The following is a 17,763-nucleotide window of genomic DNA, read 5'->3' as shown; positions in this document are numbered from 1 at the left end:
AGGGGGGAGCATCGGGGAGGCGCGGAGACGGACAGCGAGCCACCTAAATTATTCAGCCTGCCAAAGCAAATAAGAAGGCATGGGTAGAGATGAGGGGGGGGGGGGGGTAGTGAGAGAGCTGAGTGTGCAAGAAAGAGGGTTGGAGAGTGAAAACGGACCTGCAGAATATGTGGGGGGGTGCGTGAGGAGCTGACAGCGTTTGCCCCCACAGATGCGTCTGGATCCGTTAAATACTTGAAGGGCTCTGATTAGCATATAAATTTAGATGTTTGAAGATCATTGCCCTGATCACGACTCAGTGAGTTTTATCTAGATTCCTTCCGAGGCTGATTTGCGTATAAAACACAGCCAGATGTGACCAGTTAAGGGTCTCCCCCCTCATCGGGGGCTGCTGCCTGGGCTCGCGGTTTCATCTGGGTCCAACTGGTCATAGCAGTGCGGGTCATCATGCGGCCTGCTGTGTTCTGTTTTGTCTGTCCGCCATAAAGTTACTTTTACTGTTTTTTTTTCTTTTACGACAGCTGGTGCAATGAATGAAAGAGCACATGGCCATATTTACTTTTCAAAGAAATCTCTCTTTTTCAAAGCAAAGCCACAAATCTGAAGGAATTTCTGACTTGTCACCCAACAGTAGCTGAGATGATGATGATCAGCGTTCCTGGTCTTTCCGGGGTGACATAACTTCCTTCATTTTTGTTTACCATGTACCGATGAGTTGACCCTTAGAGATCAGACGTGTTTACGTAAGCATGTAACATGTTTAGCCATCATCACACATGAGGGAGCGTACCGTCAACAAGGCCTTCTGTCATGCATACAGCCAGACTCGATCATGCTTTCCATAACCTTTTCTGGATCTGGTCTTACTGGGGCTATTCCACCAAATAACAACACATAATTGGGCCTGTAGCATTCCTAGCCACAGCTAACAAGCTACCACGCAAGTATTGGTCAGCTTTTGTTGCCTAGTTTATGTTAGTTGGCCAGCTGGGCAGATAGCACAGGCTGGTGAGTAGCAACACATGATCAAAGCAGAAAAAAGCAGAAAAGTTTACATACCAAGTGCGCAATATCTGGCTTCTCCTTTGTCTACTGTCAATAGGGTCAGCATTGTCCCCACGGGCATGCTGGTGGAGCCTTTAGTGCAGTGGTTTAGATTTGCCGGCTGTTTCTGTTAAAGCATTTGACAGCAGAAACGAAACTTTTCAGGAGGGGGTAGTCACTTTAACTGCAAAAATTCAAAGAGTATTACATCAATTGGATTTCGCAGAGTTGGTCTGGGTTAAACCCATCACACTCAAGGCCGTGGCAACATGCATATATTTACTTTAAGCCAGTCAAGCTCATGTTTGTGCTGTCATGTTCGCTGGTGGCTCGTAACCCTGGTGGAGAGGCTGTTTTCTGAGGCTTTCTGGTCTGTTGGTCAGTGTCAATACAGTGATTTTACTTCTTGAACTTATTGGTTAGCATTTTTTTTACAGTAAACTAATCATTGAGTTGACTTTACTTTCATCCACCAGGATCTGTAAAAGCTTTCCTTAGGAGTTAGCAGTGTAGGCTTCAGACTTTAGCTTAGGAATAGGCAGGCAACATGTTTTCCTTCTGCCACAATTTCTTCTCCTTATTTTCACTGTCTGGGGACTCTGCTCGGCAATTAGGGTCCCTTTGTAGTTGAGAACAGAAACCGTCAAAAAAAGGGTTTGGAGTGGACCTGAGGAAAATCCAAAGTGAAAGCTGTCCACCAACGTTTCTGATTGTGATGTCATAATTTAGACTTCAAAGGATCTAGGTAACAAAGGAATGTGCATTCACGCCCGCTTGCATGAGCATGGCGGGGTCACGTCTGCACTCCTGAATTCCACGTGAGCAATAATCTTCACAGGAAACCGTAGATAGTAAATTGTAGAAGATAACTGCAAATTATATAGTCATTTTGCATGCATTAACCCAACGCAAGAGGAAAAAATTACATTCTTTTTTTACACATGTATTTCATGGACTCTTACGATCTTCCTGGTCATGATATCAGTCCCTGGCTTATCTGGAATCCTAACATGAAGCGGTGCTCCCTAAGTTAGTCTGTTCCTCCTCTAAACTAGTGATGCTTTGTGACCCCGCTAGTCAGCAGGTTGCACTGCGTTCGCAGTGGCCAGTGCAGGAGCAGTAGACACCTGGAAGCGTGTCTTGGGAGTAACCAGGCCAGAGCTGCCCAGGCCAGACCCCGGGAACCTTAGCCTGCAGCTGTGCGGGAGAACAGCCCGTGCTGCACACACACATACATACATACAACACACACACATACATACATACAACACACACACATATGTGCGCACACACACACATAGGCGCGCATTCACAAATACACACTAAGGGTCTACTTTCTCGATGGTCTTAGTGGACCTTTGGCTGTATTTGAGGACATCTGAACAGACCATCTAAGGCCATGTTTCACTCCTTATGTTCAGTATAAACCACCCTCATCTGGAGAGAACTTAGTAATAGACAAATGCTCATAAGTAACAACAACTGTGATAATGAATTAGTATTATGCTTCGTTTTATTATAACCTAGCATTCCACTATTTACCTTCTGTCTTTTACGAACATAGACTTCCTTATAAGAAAAAGATTGTGGAAAATGCTGTAAGAATGATGTAAATTTGCCCTTAAGTATTACTTTGATTTAAGAATGGCAAATTTAAGGCCTTCATAATGTGTCTGTGTTAACTGCACAGAATCCGTGATTTAATACTTGTTGGCTAAGACATATTTACATAGCACCTTTTCCTAAGTGTTTAATGTTTAGGATTTAGTGATAGAAATACCTAGTTTGTGACAGCTTAAAAGGCAGTGATAACAGCCACTAATGTTACACGACACGAGATGACAGAGGAGAGCGAACAGAAGTTCTCTGTTTTGTACGGAAGAAATTAAACCTCTGGGGGCCTGAAGCTAACTGGGACCCCCCCCCCACCCCACTCACATGCTGACATATGAGTATATGCTGATGGCTATATTTTGCTCATTGTGCAAATGTTACTTGGACAAGTACAAACGATTCCCAGCCTGCATATATGCCTGTGCTGTACTTTACATAGATGTGTTGTGTTTGCCTCTGCATTCATTATAGTTATTTAATTGGGAGGGTTGCCTCTTGGTGCTGGTCACGGGGGTCCGGGTGGCGGGCTGGATCTGCTCTGAGCAGAGCTAGGTATTACAGGAGAAAACCCGATTACGGGGGGGATGTGAATTAGATTTGGTAACAGATGGCGGTGTTGAAATTTTAAGATGCTTCGCGGTGAAATGCGGCGGCAGGTTGATGCGGCTCCTCGGGGCTGACGGACGCGTATAAATCACAGCCGTCGCCGCCTGACAGCCAATTTCCAGGATCTGATCTGGTTAAAGACACGGCTTTCCCGCTTCACTCTCGCCACACAACAGTGTCTTTTTCTTTTGCTCTTTTTTTTCCAGAAGCTTGTGCTTCCCTCGAAGGCAAAAACACATCTCGTATCCGTTTAATAAAACGTGTTGTTAATCCACACTTTCCCATTATCCGGTATTAATTTAATCAGAAACGCGACTCCTTCGCCTCCCCCTGTGGTCCTGCTTCGTCCTCCACCGTGTTCTTTTCCACTTGCTGCTTACGGGGTCGCGCTTAATCCTCTTTTTTGTTTCACCGGGGAAAGCTGCTGACCGGAGACTGCCTTCGATAGCTCTGTATTATCTCCGCAAATTTTATTCATGCTCCAGATCTCAGCAGTTCATTTTCGCCATTGTTTTGTTTACTCTAACTAGAATTAATCACTGGGTTATTTGCTTAGCGTCCCTACAGCAGGTTTCTTGTTGTTTGACATTATTGTGCCAACATGTTGCCACCCAGAAAAAAAAACTAATATAATGATGCAGTTTTATGGTTACCGTATTCGCCATGCATGTGCATGCATCACCAGCGCCTTCTGAGAGCTTCCGGCGCACTTTTAAAGTCCCGGTTTCTCCAGCTGTGCGCTTAATCTCCACAAGCCTCATTAGAATCAGTAGTATTAAAACTGCAAAATAAAACGGCATTCTAAAAAAAAAAATCTCATTCAGTGTATTTCTTCGTATCTCTTAATTGATCACGGCAGTCATAGGCTGCTTCGAGTACTAATGGGAAGTTTGTGGATGCAGGTGTCCCCCCCACCTGCACAGGGGATATTCCCCCATTCCCACTGTCCGCCTGCGTTTCTGCCCCCGATGCATCGATTTTCGTGTAATCGCAGGCGCTCTTTTACAGGCATCCATCAGCACTGAAGTGATTTATGAATTTCTCGCCCGGCGACGTCGCAGCGATTGATTTCATCCCACCGCTGGAATGGAATTTAGATGTAATTTTAGATGCGGAAACAACTGCAATGATTCAGCAGCTAATCTGCGTTTGGGGGTAGGGGGGAGCTAGACTGGGATTGTCCGATCTCACGGAAGAGGGCAAGTCATGAAAAAATTCCTTCAGTGTTTTGCATATGGTTGTATGTTTTTTTAAGACAGTCTTGGTCCTGTTAGTGGCCACGATTTAATATATGGCTAGCACTTGTCGTCGGACCGAATCATGGGACGCTAACAGAGGTTTTTTAATCGTCAAAAGTATGATTTTCTTTAAGATGGGTTTTTTTTCTATTTTCCGTCATGCCATGCTGCTATATTTATTATAAAGAAAAATATGTTTATGGATGTCACAATATCTTATCATTCAACATTCAAGCTGAGAATCATTAAATCTTTACGGTATTTTTAAACCTTAAATTTAAAATTCATTTTCAAGAAATGAATGTTTCCTGTCACCTAAACTACTTGGAATATGTATAACTATGGTTACAGTATATGGATTGTTGGACTTTTCAGATATCTGAGGAATATCACGATAAAAGATTGTAATTCATAGAAAATTACATAGCAATTTGGAAGAACAAACTTTGTGCGACTTAAGTTCATAAATGATTAATTGGTAAGCAGGAAAGAGGATGTCAACATACTCTGAATCACTTGAAGAGGCTTGCCTAATAATAGATACTATCTAGATTTGGCACAGACTTTGCCAAACAGTTTATGGAGTAACCTAAAGTATTTGGGCAAATTGGTTGTAAATAAAACCAAATTTAAAAAAATAATTTCTTTATGTTGAACACGATGCAGCTACAGATCAGACTCAGAGAAGCTAAATCTTGTTTTCATTGACTTACCATGATTCCAAAGACAAAGAAGATATGTTAATTACAGGTCCCATTAATGAAGACTCACTTGGGAACCTGTGAAAGATCGAGGTTCATGTATCGGTTCGACCAGATTGACAAAAGCAGAATTAACCTAATTTGTCAGACGTGTGTTTATCTCCGTGCTGTATTTGAGTTTGATTTTGCTGGATTGCTGTCTAAGATCGTGACAGATCTCCATGCCTAGTGTGCGCCGATCACCTTCTTGTTGACCAGCTCGATATCGACAGGCTGAAGCCTGATGACCTCGATCTCTGCGCCTGTTCACTCTTGGTTTTATAGCTTCTCTTCGCGATAGTTTGAGTTGCTCCTCCAAACACCACAAAGCCACCTCTGTGGTTTATTAAAGTTTTCAATCTCGTTTTTTAGCCTGTTATGGGCCTTCACCGTGGATTCGTGTGCTTTATATATAACATGCTTTTCAGCAAGAAAGATGACACAATTTTGAACGTCAGCATGTGACATCATGCAAAGGAGTGATATGTCAGCAACATGAGTCAATGCAAGTCAACAAACGATCATTTATGGGCCGGAGTACCATTTCATTCATAGTTGGGAGGTTCACAGGTCACTGATTCTTCCTGTCACCTGCAAGTCAGTCCATGCCAATGACATTACAATACTGTACCTTTTTCTGCTCCCAAAAGCCAATTATTCCACAGAATGACTTGGGTGTGTAATTTATATTAGTATTAATTTAAGTATTATTCCTTGCTACACTATAAATATGCGCAGAGCTGATCCCTCGAACAAGGTGACATCTGTATTTTAAACACGTAAATGTACAGTGAGAAAACGCGGCTCTGAAACAATCACGATGTGCACTTAATTATCTGGCCTTTAAGCAGTGATCTGGTTCAGGAGGTCGTGGGTTCCCTGTCTGCCATCGGGGCTTCCCTAGCAGTGGTTCCTTCTCCTCCTGCAGCTTCAATCGCATGGAAAACACAGCCACCCAGGCGCTTCAGGAAGGCTCCTGGGACACAACGGCATTTTAATGGTGACAGATAAATAGATCACCGCTCACTGCGACGTGAGCTATCTCCGCGGTTATGGAAAGGGGGGAGGGACCCATGGATTCACATTCTGTTTCCATGTCTCCCCGGTTCGTCCTTCCTCGCACATTTGAAGTAGAGACATTTTATTTCACGGCTTCAGTGATGGGCAGTTTTGACGTCCGGCAGTGTGTGGCGGACGGGATAAGATTGGCCGGCGAGGGGCTGCAGCCCGGTGCGGGGGCTAAACAGCAGCTGATCCGGCACTAGCGCGACAGAGTTTGTAGTGAAAATAGAAAGGACGTGGGCTCCGTGCCACGTGAAAAGTAATACCCACGGCTTTTATAAAAGGTCCTTGTTGTCTCTGCCGGGCACCAAGCCACACAAAAAGGTAACGAGACTGACAAGTGGCTTATTTTGGATGGATGGCTTTCATGACAAGGGTCTCTGGGAATTTGCATCCCGGGACATTTACACCTGGTGTTTGCCTGGGATCTGACAGGGATCTGTCACTGCATTGACGATGTGCTGGGGTACATGTGCATCGTCACCAAAGAGGGCTGTCAAAGACGACGTAGACGTCCATACGTGCTAGTGGTCTACATCAGCTCTCATCTGTCTGATGTTATTCAGCGACACCTCGATAAAGAGATTGTTGGATTATTACTGTTTAATTTTAAATTTGGATCTGCTTTTCCTCTACTTCCCCAGGCTGCTCTGCAGGATGTCAAGCAAGGAACGGCGCATCGAGTCCAGTTGCCCCTCCTACATCAAGACCGAGCCCTCCAGTCCCGCCTCCCTGGCAGACAGCATCAACCACCACAGCCCCGGGGGCTGCTCAGATGCCAGCGGAAGCTACAGCTCCACCATGAATGGGCACCAGAACGGCCTGGACTCTCCCACGCTGTACGGGCCAGCGGGCGGCCTGGGCCCCAACGGCACTGCCAGCAAGCGCTATGAGGACTGCTCCAGCACCATCGCCGAGGACACGCAGATCAAGTGCGAGTACATGCTCAACTCAATGCCCAAGAGGCTGTGCTTGGTGTGCGGCGACATTGCGTCCGGCTATCACTACGGCGTGGCCTCCTGTGAGGCCTGCAAGGCCTTCTTCAAGAGGACCATCCAAGGTGGGCTCTCACTCTCCTGCAGGGGAATGGTCGAGGGAGGGGGTACATCCATTCTCTGGCATTGTACAGTCCATCAACTGAAGACCACAAGTCTTTCATAATGGGGATCTGTAGCCAGGCCTATGGGAAGCCCTAGGCATATTTCACTACCGGCGCCCCCCCACCTCCCCCGGCAAACTTTTCTGCCTGGTTTATCTTTGTCTCAGATGGTGTACTGGTGACTTGCTAAGTCAACCCAGAAGATGGCTCCTCAGGCAACTGCCTATGTCTTCAAATGCAATGTTTCTCAAACCAGGCCTCGGAGACCCCCAGATGGTCCACATTTTTGCTCCCTCCCAACTCCCTGGGAGTTTGGATGGAGCAAAAACATGTATTGGTTTGAGAAACACTGGCCTATTGAGTCGACTGGCACTGTCCGTAGCATTAGGACTTGGCTCTTATGCATCTTCAGATTCAATCTATAGCCACTTCTTGAATGTTGGACCACTGGAGTGAGCCGCGCACACCTAGACATGCTAATGTTAATGCGGGTCCCGCCCTTTCAGAGCTGACATATTGGGGTGTACCATCCCATTAGCTAACGAAAGTGCTGGTAATTAGTGGGGGGAAAAGGCGATCTGCAGGTGGCTGTGCGTTGGTTCCTACAGTAGGTCAAATGAGTTTGTGGGGACCAGGGGAGAAAACTTTGGGACCTGCACCCCATAGGATCATGGGGACTGAGGAAGGACATCTCAAAGATGACTTCATCAACGAAGCAAAGAAAGTTGGTTTTCAAAAAAAAAAAAAAAGAAAAACGTACCCCAGACCAGAAGTGCATGGCGAGCAGAAATTATGCTTTTTATTTACTGGTCAGCCTTTCATGATCCGTCTTTTTAGTTGTCAACAGTTAATCAGTGTGATAAGCTTAACAAAGCAACAATTCCCAATTTACAGTGTAATATTTATAAATTCAACATTAAATGTTATCATTTTCAGCTTTCCCTGAGGCCTTGGAAGCACGAAGGGTAACAAAACAAAATGAATTTGCTGATTCTGACGACAGGAAATCCAAAGATGACTCGGATCGCTGTAGACCTTGCGACTTGATTTTGCTAGTGTTCCATGAAATCACGTTTTTTTCTGATGCGAGTAAGCACTCTTCAGAATTAATATGGCAGGATATCACGGCCGGTTAAAATACCCCTAGAATTCCCAGCTCCTTCTCGTGGCATCCCACATCAAATGAAGACGCCGGGCCCTTATAACGCGAAAGCCCCCGGCGCCTCGAGGAGATTACCCCGCTAATGAAGATCGGACCCCCGTTTAAGGGACATGCATAATTAAAATATTGTTTCGTGCTGAATTAGCGGGCTTTAGTGGCCGGCCTCCCCACGTTCCCGTTAATCTGCCTCTTTAATGAGGAGACATTGGCGCGCGGAGGGGAAGTCAATACGGATCAGTGTTTACAGAGTCTGATTAACTGTGAAATATTGCATCGGCACGTGGGCCCAAGGCAGGCCCCACTTTTAATTGCGTGGGTCGGGGGCTGTATCTCAAAGGCCCCCCGAAAGCCAAAGAGAAATACCAGCAAAGAAGATTTATTCATTATCCATGCCATCCCCCACCCCCCCACCCCATACCCCCATGTTTCCTGCTATATTGTAAACTAGCAATGGCATTAGTTAGCCTAAATGGAGGTCTTCTGCAAGAGGTCAGCTTTCATTTTCTTTTATTTTGATTACGTCCTGCATCAATCCATTAAAACATTTGTGATGTTCGTAAAAGAATTTCAGATACGCTCAGAATAACAAAAGGACCTGAACGCTTTTCCCACAAGGTCATGTTTCCCTCGCTTCGCGCATTTAAATTCCTCGGCGACGTAGCTGGACGTCTCCTTTCCCGATGCCTCTGCTGGGTTAATTGACTTTGGCATCCAAAGTTCAGTTATCAGATTATAACTTAACCTCCAACAAGCTGTTCTTTCTGTCTCTGGGAAGGTCTCAGGATGACTGTTTGGATGAACGTGGTAAAATTAAGATGGACCTGCCAATCAGGAATCGGGAATTTTTTGGATGTTAACTCACAGGGAAGCGTCGTAAGGCGTAATTAACATTTCTTAAGAAAACTTTAGCAGCACACTATAATTGCCATATTCTCGTATAATCAAATACCATAAGACTTTAAACTTCCCCAGTATTGGTTTTCAGATCTTTTTGAAATTATTATCTGTCAAGTGGTTTATTGTATGTTCCAACCTTAATTTGATCTTCACCTAAAATCTTTAGTTGGAGTTAGATCTTTCTGGAAGCGTTGAGAGACGCACACAAAATAATTAAGGAAGGAGATTAATCACCACATGGTGAATCCAATGCCTGACTTGTCAGCTGTGAGTCACGGATGCCTCCCCCCCCTCAACTAACCTAAATAAAGTATGACCACAAAAAAAACACAAATCTGGGGTCCTTTCTCTTGACGTGTCTCTTGCCACAGGAAACATCGAGTACAGCTGCCCTGCCACCAACGAGTGTGAGATCACCAAACGCCGGCGGAAGTCCTGTCAGGCGTGCCGCTTTATGAAGTGTCTGACTGTGGGCATGATGCGAGAAGGTAAGACGCAGCCTGCCGCCGCCTCGCCGTCCATGTCACGCTCACCACCTCCTCATCATGTGCTTCTGTCTGGAAGGACAAACTTGAAAAATCCTGGAGAAAGCTCAGAGCTTTCTAGGACATAAAATCAGACCAGGAATGGTAGGGGAAGCTGGTGGACCCAGCTTTTGTAGAATTTTCTGGAGTGAAAAAGGCCAACAGGAGCCATACCATATACCCCAGTCATCTCCAGTACGGTTTGAGTGCTGGGATTCCCCAACCAGATGCTCCTAAAGGAAGCCTCCATGTCCCCACAATGTTACATGCGACATATCAGGGATGATTAAACCGGCACAATAACCACGACTCTGCTGCTTGTGCAGCCCTTCCCGCCCTCCCTTTGCTGTTTCCCAGAATAACAGTTTCCGTCGTGACCTTGCGTTCCTGGTGCCAGGAGAGACGAGCGGAGCAGGCTCTGTTAGTATTTGGCCGGGATGTGCCGGTCACGACAGGGAGCATGTCAGTGACAGGCCTCGTCGTCTTGCGGAACCATCCTCTTGCTACCCTTGCTTGCTTCCTGCTTCCTCTTCTGTTTCCTCCCTCTGAGTTGCTCTTCGGGTTGATAACAGCGTTTCCACAACAAAACTCTCCCTCCCTCCCTCCCTCCAGCCAGGTGGATGCAGACCTCTCAGGTCACGATAGATTAGATGAAACTGCCGCAGCTGGGGCCAAACTGTAAACGGAAAAAACAGCCAGCTTGTGTGTGTGTGTGTGTGTGTGGGTTAGGGCATCTTTGTGGGAACACATTTTGAGAAAAATCTTCCCACAAAGATAGTAATCCCTGGACAAAACAGAAGCTTTCTGAGGATTGTCCCACAAAACATACACATTATATTACATTCTTTTTAAACTAAAAAGTCATTTACTTCTTTGCTTTTGAGTTTGGATATAATGTTTGGTTTGGTTTTGCACAAAAATGAGCTGCGGTAGAGCCTCACAAAGGCATTAACGTGAATGTGTGCGTGTATATGTGTAGCTATCTTCTGGAAACAAGTTCGACCATCTTGAGAGCATGCTGACACTCAGCACAAAAATGTATGAGAATTAACAGCAAAGAAGCCTCGAGCTACCTTCAGGAAACTGAATATCAGGTATGCGTGTCACGGATCAGCATGCGGGCTCCTCACGTGTGATTTAGCTGTGCGTCTGCTAGTGTGACAAGCCGCCAACTGACCAGGGGGGGGGTTAGGGCAGCACCTCGTCCCCAGAGCTCCCAGACAAATGGAAGCCCTTTGTTCCTGTTCGGAGCAGACGGTACACACATACATCATCACGGAGCTGCCATTTGTCGCCAAGCTTTGGAATTTAATAGAGATGTCCAGTCAGGCTCGTGAGTGCGCGGTATTCCATAAATGGATTCATTCATTCCCCCCTGTTCTTTAATGCTGATGGTCTCTCCTAATAAAAAGAGAGGTCGTCACTATGGTTTAACCTTCAGAATGGCTATTTTGAAGCGTCCATATTCGGGCCTCACTAGCCTAGCCTGAAGGACGGGCGCGCTTACGTCCCCACTGGAGGACATTCGGGGGATGTTAGTCAGCCACGCGCTGCATCAGGCAGAGTCGGCTTCATTGTCGAGGTTTGTTAATTACGGCCACGTCGCCATGGGTTCTGCGGGCGCTAACTCGCATTGACGGCGACGGTGCTGAACGCACGCATCGTTACGCTGCTGGGGGGCGGCCATCTTGCGGCTCGATATGTGAGTGTATCAGCCCCTTATCCTCAGGGAGTGCTTTAATAATGTGCAGATGAATTTAGATCCATCTGTTGCCTGTTGCCCCCCCGCCCGCCAGCCCCGCACACACATATATACCAGCACATCTGAATTTGCGCTGCTTCAGGTTGCCCGTGGGGTAACAGCGGACTAAAACATGATGACATCACCAATGGGTTTCATCACTTCCTGCCCCCCCCCTCCGGATTTCCCCGCTAGCTGACTGACCCTTGACAATCCGTCATGCACAGACGAAGACACACTCCACTGCAAACACGATGGTCAGATGTTACACGGACCCCCGGCTCGTGACTCCCTTCTTCCGCCTTGGGGGGAAAGTCGCTCGGCATCCTCGTGTTTGGGGCCACCCAGCTGTAAAATCTCATAAGACGGGGCCCAAGCGGGGGACCAGCAGCTGCCTGGGAGGGGCCAGCTTACCCCGATGCCAAGCCTTCCTGTGGAGAAACCTACCCCCATCGTCTTATGGAACGCCCACTTTCATGCCGGTCCCCTCAATGTGATCTAACGGCAAAATGGATTTGCCGAGTTTTACATCTGCCATTATGTTTACTGCACCGTTTATTTTGTCTGATAAACACATTTGGGGATTCAGCCATCAGTGACAAGCTTGCATAAATTCACACTGTTTAAACACTTGTAAATTCACGCCTTTGTAGATTTACACTGTTTAACTAAAACTTGATTGTGTGCAACGTAAATAGTGCTTGTTTAAAAGTGCCAGGAAATCATGATTTGTCTTTGGACTGTGACACAGATCATCAGGATGTTGTCAAACGTTGGGAAAGATCGTTCTGGATCTGGGATTTTCCCAAGGAGAGTCCAGTGTAGTTCTACGATCTTTCCTTCAGAGGGAAGAATCATAAAAATGTAAGAAGACAAGGTTGTAAAGGTCAGCGATTTCTCACGTCTGTTGGCTTGGTAGGGCAGAAGTGATTTGTCTAATGGTGTGGTGCTGATGTCTGATTCCATGTGGGATCGAACTCAAAAGTCCACATCCGAACTCCTTTGTTCATGCCATCGTAACCTCCAGTCCACGAGTACAAGCAAGGTCTGGGAAAATGCACATTTGCAAACGCCGTGTGGAGAACGTGGAGCTGCAAGCGCGCAGTCATCCCAGTAAAAGGGTATCACTCTGACAAATAAATAATGCAGCAGTTTTATGGAAGGGGGCTATGAGGCTTCTACCCTTATCAGCACTTCTCAGACTAGTAAATTCCTAGAGGGAAGAGGAGGCGAGGAAGACTTCCAGCTCAATGTAAAGGCAGTGGGCATCAAAATACAAGGGGCTTCCAATATAGCAAAGCTGGCTTTTGCGTTGTTCAGCAGAGAAAAACCAGCTGTTGCAGTGGTTAAAGTGTCTTTTGGTAAGACTGCAGGGATATACCCAGCCACAGAAATGGATAAAAAAAGGTTAAGTCTTTTTAGATAAAAGCATTTAGTTGAAGAACTCTACGCAACTACAGTGTTAAATTAGTAAAGGCAGTTCATACTGTACACATTGGCATGACATCCAAGCCTCGAACATCAACGAACTGACTTAAACAGAAGAGCGGAGCGCCTAACTTTAAATATCGATTCAAAGCTGGATCCTTTCCTATTAGCCTGCAGGAGAAAATGAAAAAGAAAGGCTTCCGGTGGGGGCGGGGGGGGGATTTGCCGTTTGTAGCATCTGCGGCTTACAGATGCTCTCACCTTGTCTCGCCTAATCCCCAGTGAAGGTAACTGAAGCGGTACAGTTACGGTGTGTGGGATGAAGCCAGAGGCCCTGATGAAGATGACCACAGGGACTCTGCTGAGAGTGACTCTCTGGGGAGGAGTGACTCGCCTGAATGGGAGACGTGCTCTGCTTTCGGTTGCCTCTGCCTCGGACACGCACACACATACACACACACACACACATACCATAACGTTAGAGTGCTGGGGGCATGAAACACACAGACGGAGGTGGGGTCCGATTTACTTTCTCCCTGGCTTCCTCTTCCTCACACACACACACTCATACACACACACACAGACGTATTCACGCCTGCGTCAACCCCCCCCCCACGCTCTCCTCTCCTCAGATGCTCCCCCACTGCCTCTGACAGGGAGCATAAATCATGCCGCTGTCGAGAGAGAGCCAAGGCCTGCTGGATCACGCTCCACCACTGTTTGTCTGAAGCCGCACGCGGAACCGGAACGGGTGCGAGGCGCACGCGGGATCAGCAGACTGTGCCCGCCGCCCGCTCGTCCGCGTCCCGTCCCCCCCCCCCCGGATCTAAATTAGAGAGACCCCGTCTTTACAGAAACTCTCTGGAGGACAGTATGGCCGAGCGGCACCCATTTTTTTCTCTGTTGCCCTAGTTTATTCCCAGAAATACTGGAGAAAGTGAGTGGCTGTGAAGCAGACAGCAGCCACGCTGTAAATAGACCGTGGATCTAAGAGATTCGCACAGGTTCTGTATAGAGCGGCTTTACGTTTCGTCGGTGCGGCTCAATCTTGTCAAGTACGCCGCTAAATAATTCTGAAATCCGTATGGATGACCTGTCAGCATTGCCAAAGAAACAAAAAGTATATATATCTCTTAAGAAAGCTTAAGTCTGCCAGCACCCTCTTATAAATGATACCTATATTTGATGTAGGAGCAGCAGCGTGCAGAATGACGCGGTCAATCCCCCTGTCAGAAGGCCTCTGTGATCTGCTCCTCAGCCCAGGGTCACGGTGTGGGTCATGTGACCATGTTCTCCATTCTGTGCAGGACTGCCCTTTTGACTTCACCCACAATAATATGTGTAATTGGGGCTGGAGTGGACAAATGCTCTGCTGAATGCTCTTCACTTTGACACATTGGTGCTGTGGTGCCCCTCATCCCCCACACTAGCAAATAGGCGGGGGGGCCTAGCCTCCATCTTGGAGCCTGTGACGTCTTCAGCTGTTGCAGTGCCCAGATGGGAGTGGTCTGGTTCCTTGTGTGGCTGGAGAGGTGGTCGCCCTGCTCTGTCTCGACTGATTTTGGGGAACCGCAGGCTGTCACATATTGAAACCAGCCCCCCCAGAACACCTCCATACAAGAGCACTTCCGTGCATGAGGTCACCATATCGGATCTCCCGGGTTTCCATTGGCTGGCATAATTTGCCTTTTCCACCAATCAGCTGATCCCCAAATTAACCAATGGATTCTGGGAAATGTATATTTTTTTAATCAATATCTTTCCCTAAAAGCATGGGATAGTTTTATGCTGCCATTGCTGGAGGTGTGGAAGAAAAAAAAATGCCCTAGAGCCTCCAGAGTCAATGTGTGACGTGCTGATGGTTAGAAATGCTGCTGTCGTGTTCCTGTAACTCCTATGCTGGAGTACTGGCCAGGTCTACAGAAAATGCCCCAACCCCAGTAATGTGGAAAACAACCCCCTGAAATCTGTCCCCTCGATAAACATCTTCCTGCCAGTCTGCAGAAAGGCATTGTGTACCTGAACCTGCTGGTCTGAAATGCCTTTTTGTGGTTCACTTGACGTCCAAAGAGCTTACAGCACAATCTGCAGTTTCCGTGTGAAATTGTCAGTTTCCCGTTTCACCGCGTAGGGAGAGCCCCCTGTACCTGGCTGTTCCCAGAGTTTAAACAGACCCCTCGCCTGTTCTTTGACATTATGGATCTCTTCCGTGTACATAGCCACCCTATCGGTGCAGTGGGCCTGCCGCCCGGCCCACCCGGAACATTCTGGAGTCTAATTCTGGCAGTTTCCTAGGGCATCTCGAGAGCTAAGATAACAGCAATCTCTGAGCGGGAAGGGCTGGTGCAGGCTGAGCGAAGAAGCCTTGAATTCCTGTCATCGGGAAATTGTCACGACTCACGGCTGCGGCTCCTCCCCCCAACCCGTCTCTGTCACCGCCCGCGCTTTGCAAAACATACAGGGCCAGTTAGCATTTAGCCGCCACCAATGACAGACATTTTAAAATGGGACCATGCTGATGACACGGTATAGATTTTTTTTTAATTCAGACATTCGTGCATCTGACATTGACGGACTCAGTAAGGGGGCAATGCGATCACAGTCAGCAGTTCTGCATTAAAAAGACAGATGATGGGAAATATTAAATATGCACAAACATGACAAACTATCGACCTCTGCCTCACTAACCTCTGAATGCAGTATTTGCACTGACCCAGTAAGCCAGTTTCTGAGAAAAGTGTTTGCCCATAGTAATAATAATAATAAAAACATGTGACCGCAAATTTATATGCACGTGATTTTGGGTGTGAGGTCATCGGCTCACCAGAGCTGTGTGCGGTTCCCCTGTCTGCCTGTAGGCCCATCTGGCTTGCGTCTTCTGGGCCGTGATGAGACAGGCCACACCCCCGCCCCCCCGCCCCCCCCCTGCATCTGCCAATCTATAAATGTTTCTCGGGTGTGTCGTAATGGGTTGTTAATGATGCCATTTCCCCAAAGTCCTGTTCCAGAAGAACTTCTGCATTCCTTGACAGCAGAACACCTCATATCGCTGAAAGAGAAGTGTTTACCGGCCATCGCTGGAGAACCAGACGCAAATGCGGCCTACTTAGAATTTCCTGCTTAGTGTTCGATCCTTTCCCTCTCTGAAGTCTTTTTTCCCCAAAATATATTAGTCCCTTGACATGCTTTTTAATGTACTAGAGCGTGTTAGATTAATTCTCTTTCATAGATTTTTTTTTTTTTTAGCTTAAAATTGATTGAGCTTCACTCACAGAAGCTTTTCTTGAACTGCAGGATAATTTGCGGAAAAACCGTGGCCCACGCTACCGCTGAGCAGGGCGACGTCACGTGACTCCTGTCAGACATTCTGCGGCTGACATTATGTTTGAAGAACTGTGCGGTTGAAGTCTGAAGACCTTTCAGAATGAAAATGTCAGCAGCGGTGGGCAGAGCACAGGAGCAACGAGGGTTTAATTAGTACTTTTTGGGAGTAAAGACAACAGAGGCAGGGAGTGTCCTTGGATGAGTGGTTATGAGCTTCCTTTTGTTCCCCAGAACCAGGTTCCTTTGGGTTATAAACGTTTTCATAACTGGGCTCTTACGGTCAGGATTAACATAAGTTTACGCTGCAGTAAGCGTATATTTACTAATGAAAAGGATTCTGGCCCCGTGTCACATCCTGGAGGCCTAGGGGACCTGCATTGGGGTGTCACAGACATGTCACTTCCTGTCACAGACATGTCACTTCCTGTCACAGGCATGTCACTTCCCCTCGCTTGAGGACGGAGGCGTCTGGGGATGTCAGAACCTTGACTTAGCCGCTCCAGCTCAGTACACTACAGAGCATTTGGAGAAGGGACCGAAAGGGCCACCTGCCTTCTTATTTTGGGTTTTCTGGTTCTCCTTCTCCTCCCTGTGATAATTTTATCAATGTCCCAGTGACTATGTGAAGGGTACATGTTAGTTTATGCAACTGGTGGGGAAGCCCTGGGTGTTTTCTTGTTCATGGCTGTTAGGGAGCATGCCGGCTGCAGCGGCTGCAGGAGGAGCCCCGCCATGTTCAGACAGTAAAGCAGTAAATATGGGAGCAGACAGGGGGCGCCACCTCACGTCACAGGTTTATGGGATCACAGCCACCCTTCTCGTCCTTTAACATTTGATTAGAGCGCGCAGTTGGCTAAGATAGAGCCCCCCCATCTAGCCTGCAGACTGACAGCTCCGTCGGTCTCCTTCAGCCTGATTACGCCTCATTTAGGCCAGAAGTGCAAAGCTCCTCCCCTACATCCCACAGCTTCTGTCCCAGGCTTCCTTATAGCTCTGAATTCTGTGAAATAATAGAGCTGCAACTGTATACAACCAGGGCTGTTCTCTAGGATCTAACCTGAGTATCTAGCTTAGGAATAACTTCAATGTTATGGGGTGCCCCACCACTGGCTGAAAACGCCTTGTGTACTGCTGTAACAGATACCAGCCACCCATCTCCCATAGCCCAGTGTAGGGTGACTGTCAGCCTGGAACCAATCCCAAGAAGCATGGGGAACAAGGTGGATGGAGCCTATCGGAAAGGCATTCAGACTGACTCACACTCACACACTATGGGCAATTCGG

General features: G+C 47.1%; 1 protein-coding gene across 4 annotated transcripts in view; it reads left to right on the top strand.

The window, feature by feature from the left end:
* The window catches only part of LOC111841311 (estrogen-related receptor gamma-like), a 129,538-nt gene that overhangs the window by 85,306 nt on the left and 26,469 nt on the right, over positions 1 to 17,763 (top strand). For all 4 annotated transcript variants that reach the window (XM_072702758.1, XM_072702757.1, XM_072702755.1 and 1 more), the window contains exons 2-3: positions 6,949 to 7,364; positions 9,834 to 9,950. In XM_072702758.1, the coding sequence (XP_072558859.1) occupies positions 6,962 to 7,364; positions 9,834 to 9,950 (520 nt within the window). In that variant the 5' untranslated portion in view covers positions 6,949 to 6,961. The remainder of the gene's footprint in view (positions 1 to 6,948; positions 7,365 to 9,833; positions 9,951 to 17,763) is intronic.

The sequence above is a fragment of the Paramormyrops kingsleyae genome, chromosome 19 (assembly GCF_048594095.1).
Source record: "Paramormyrops kingsleyae isolate MSU_618 chromosome 19, PKINGS_0.4, whole genome shotgun sequence".
NCBI classification, from domain to species: domain Eukaryota; kingdom Metazoa; phylum Chordata; class Actinopteri; order Osteoglossiformes; family Mormyridae; genus Paramormyrops; species Paramormyrops kingsleyae.
The sequence above is the reverse complement of the archived record's forward strand: the minus strand, read 5'-3'. Positions and strand labels throughout refer to the sequence as shown.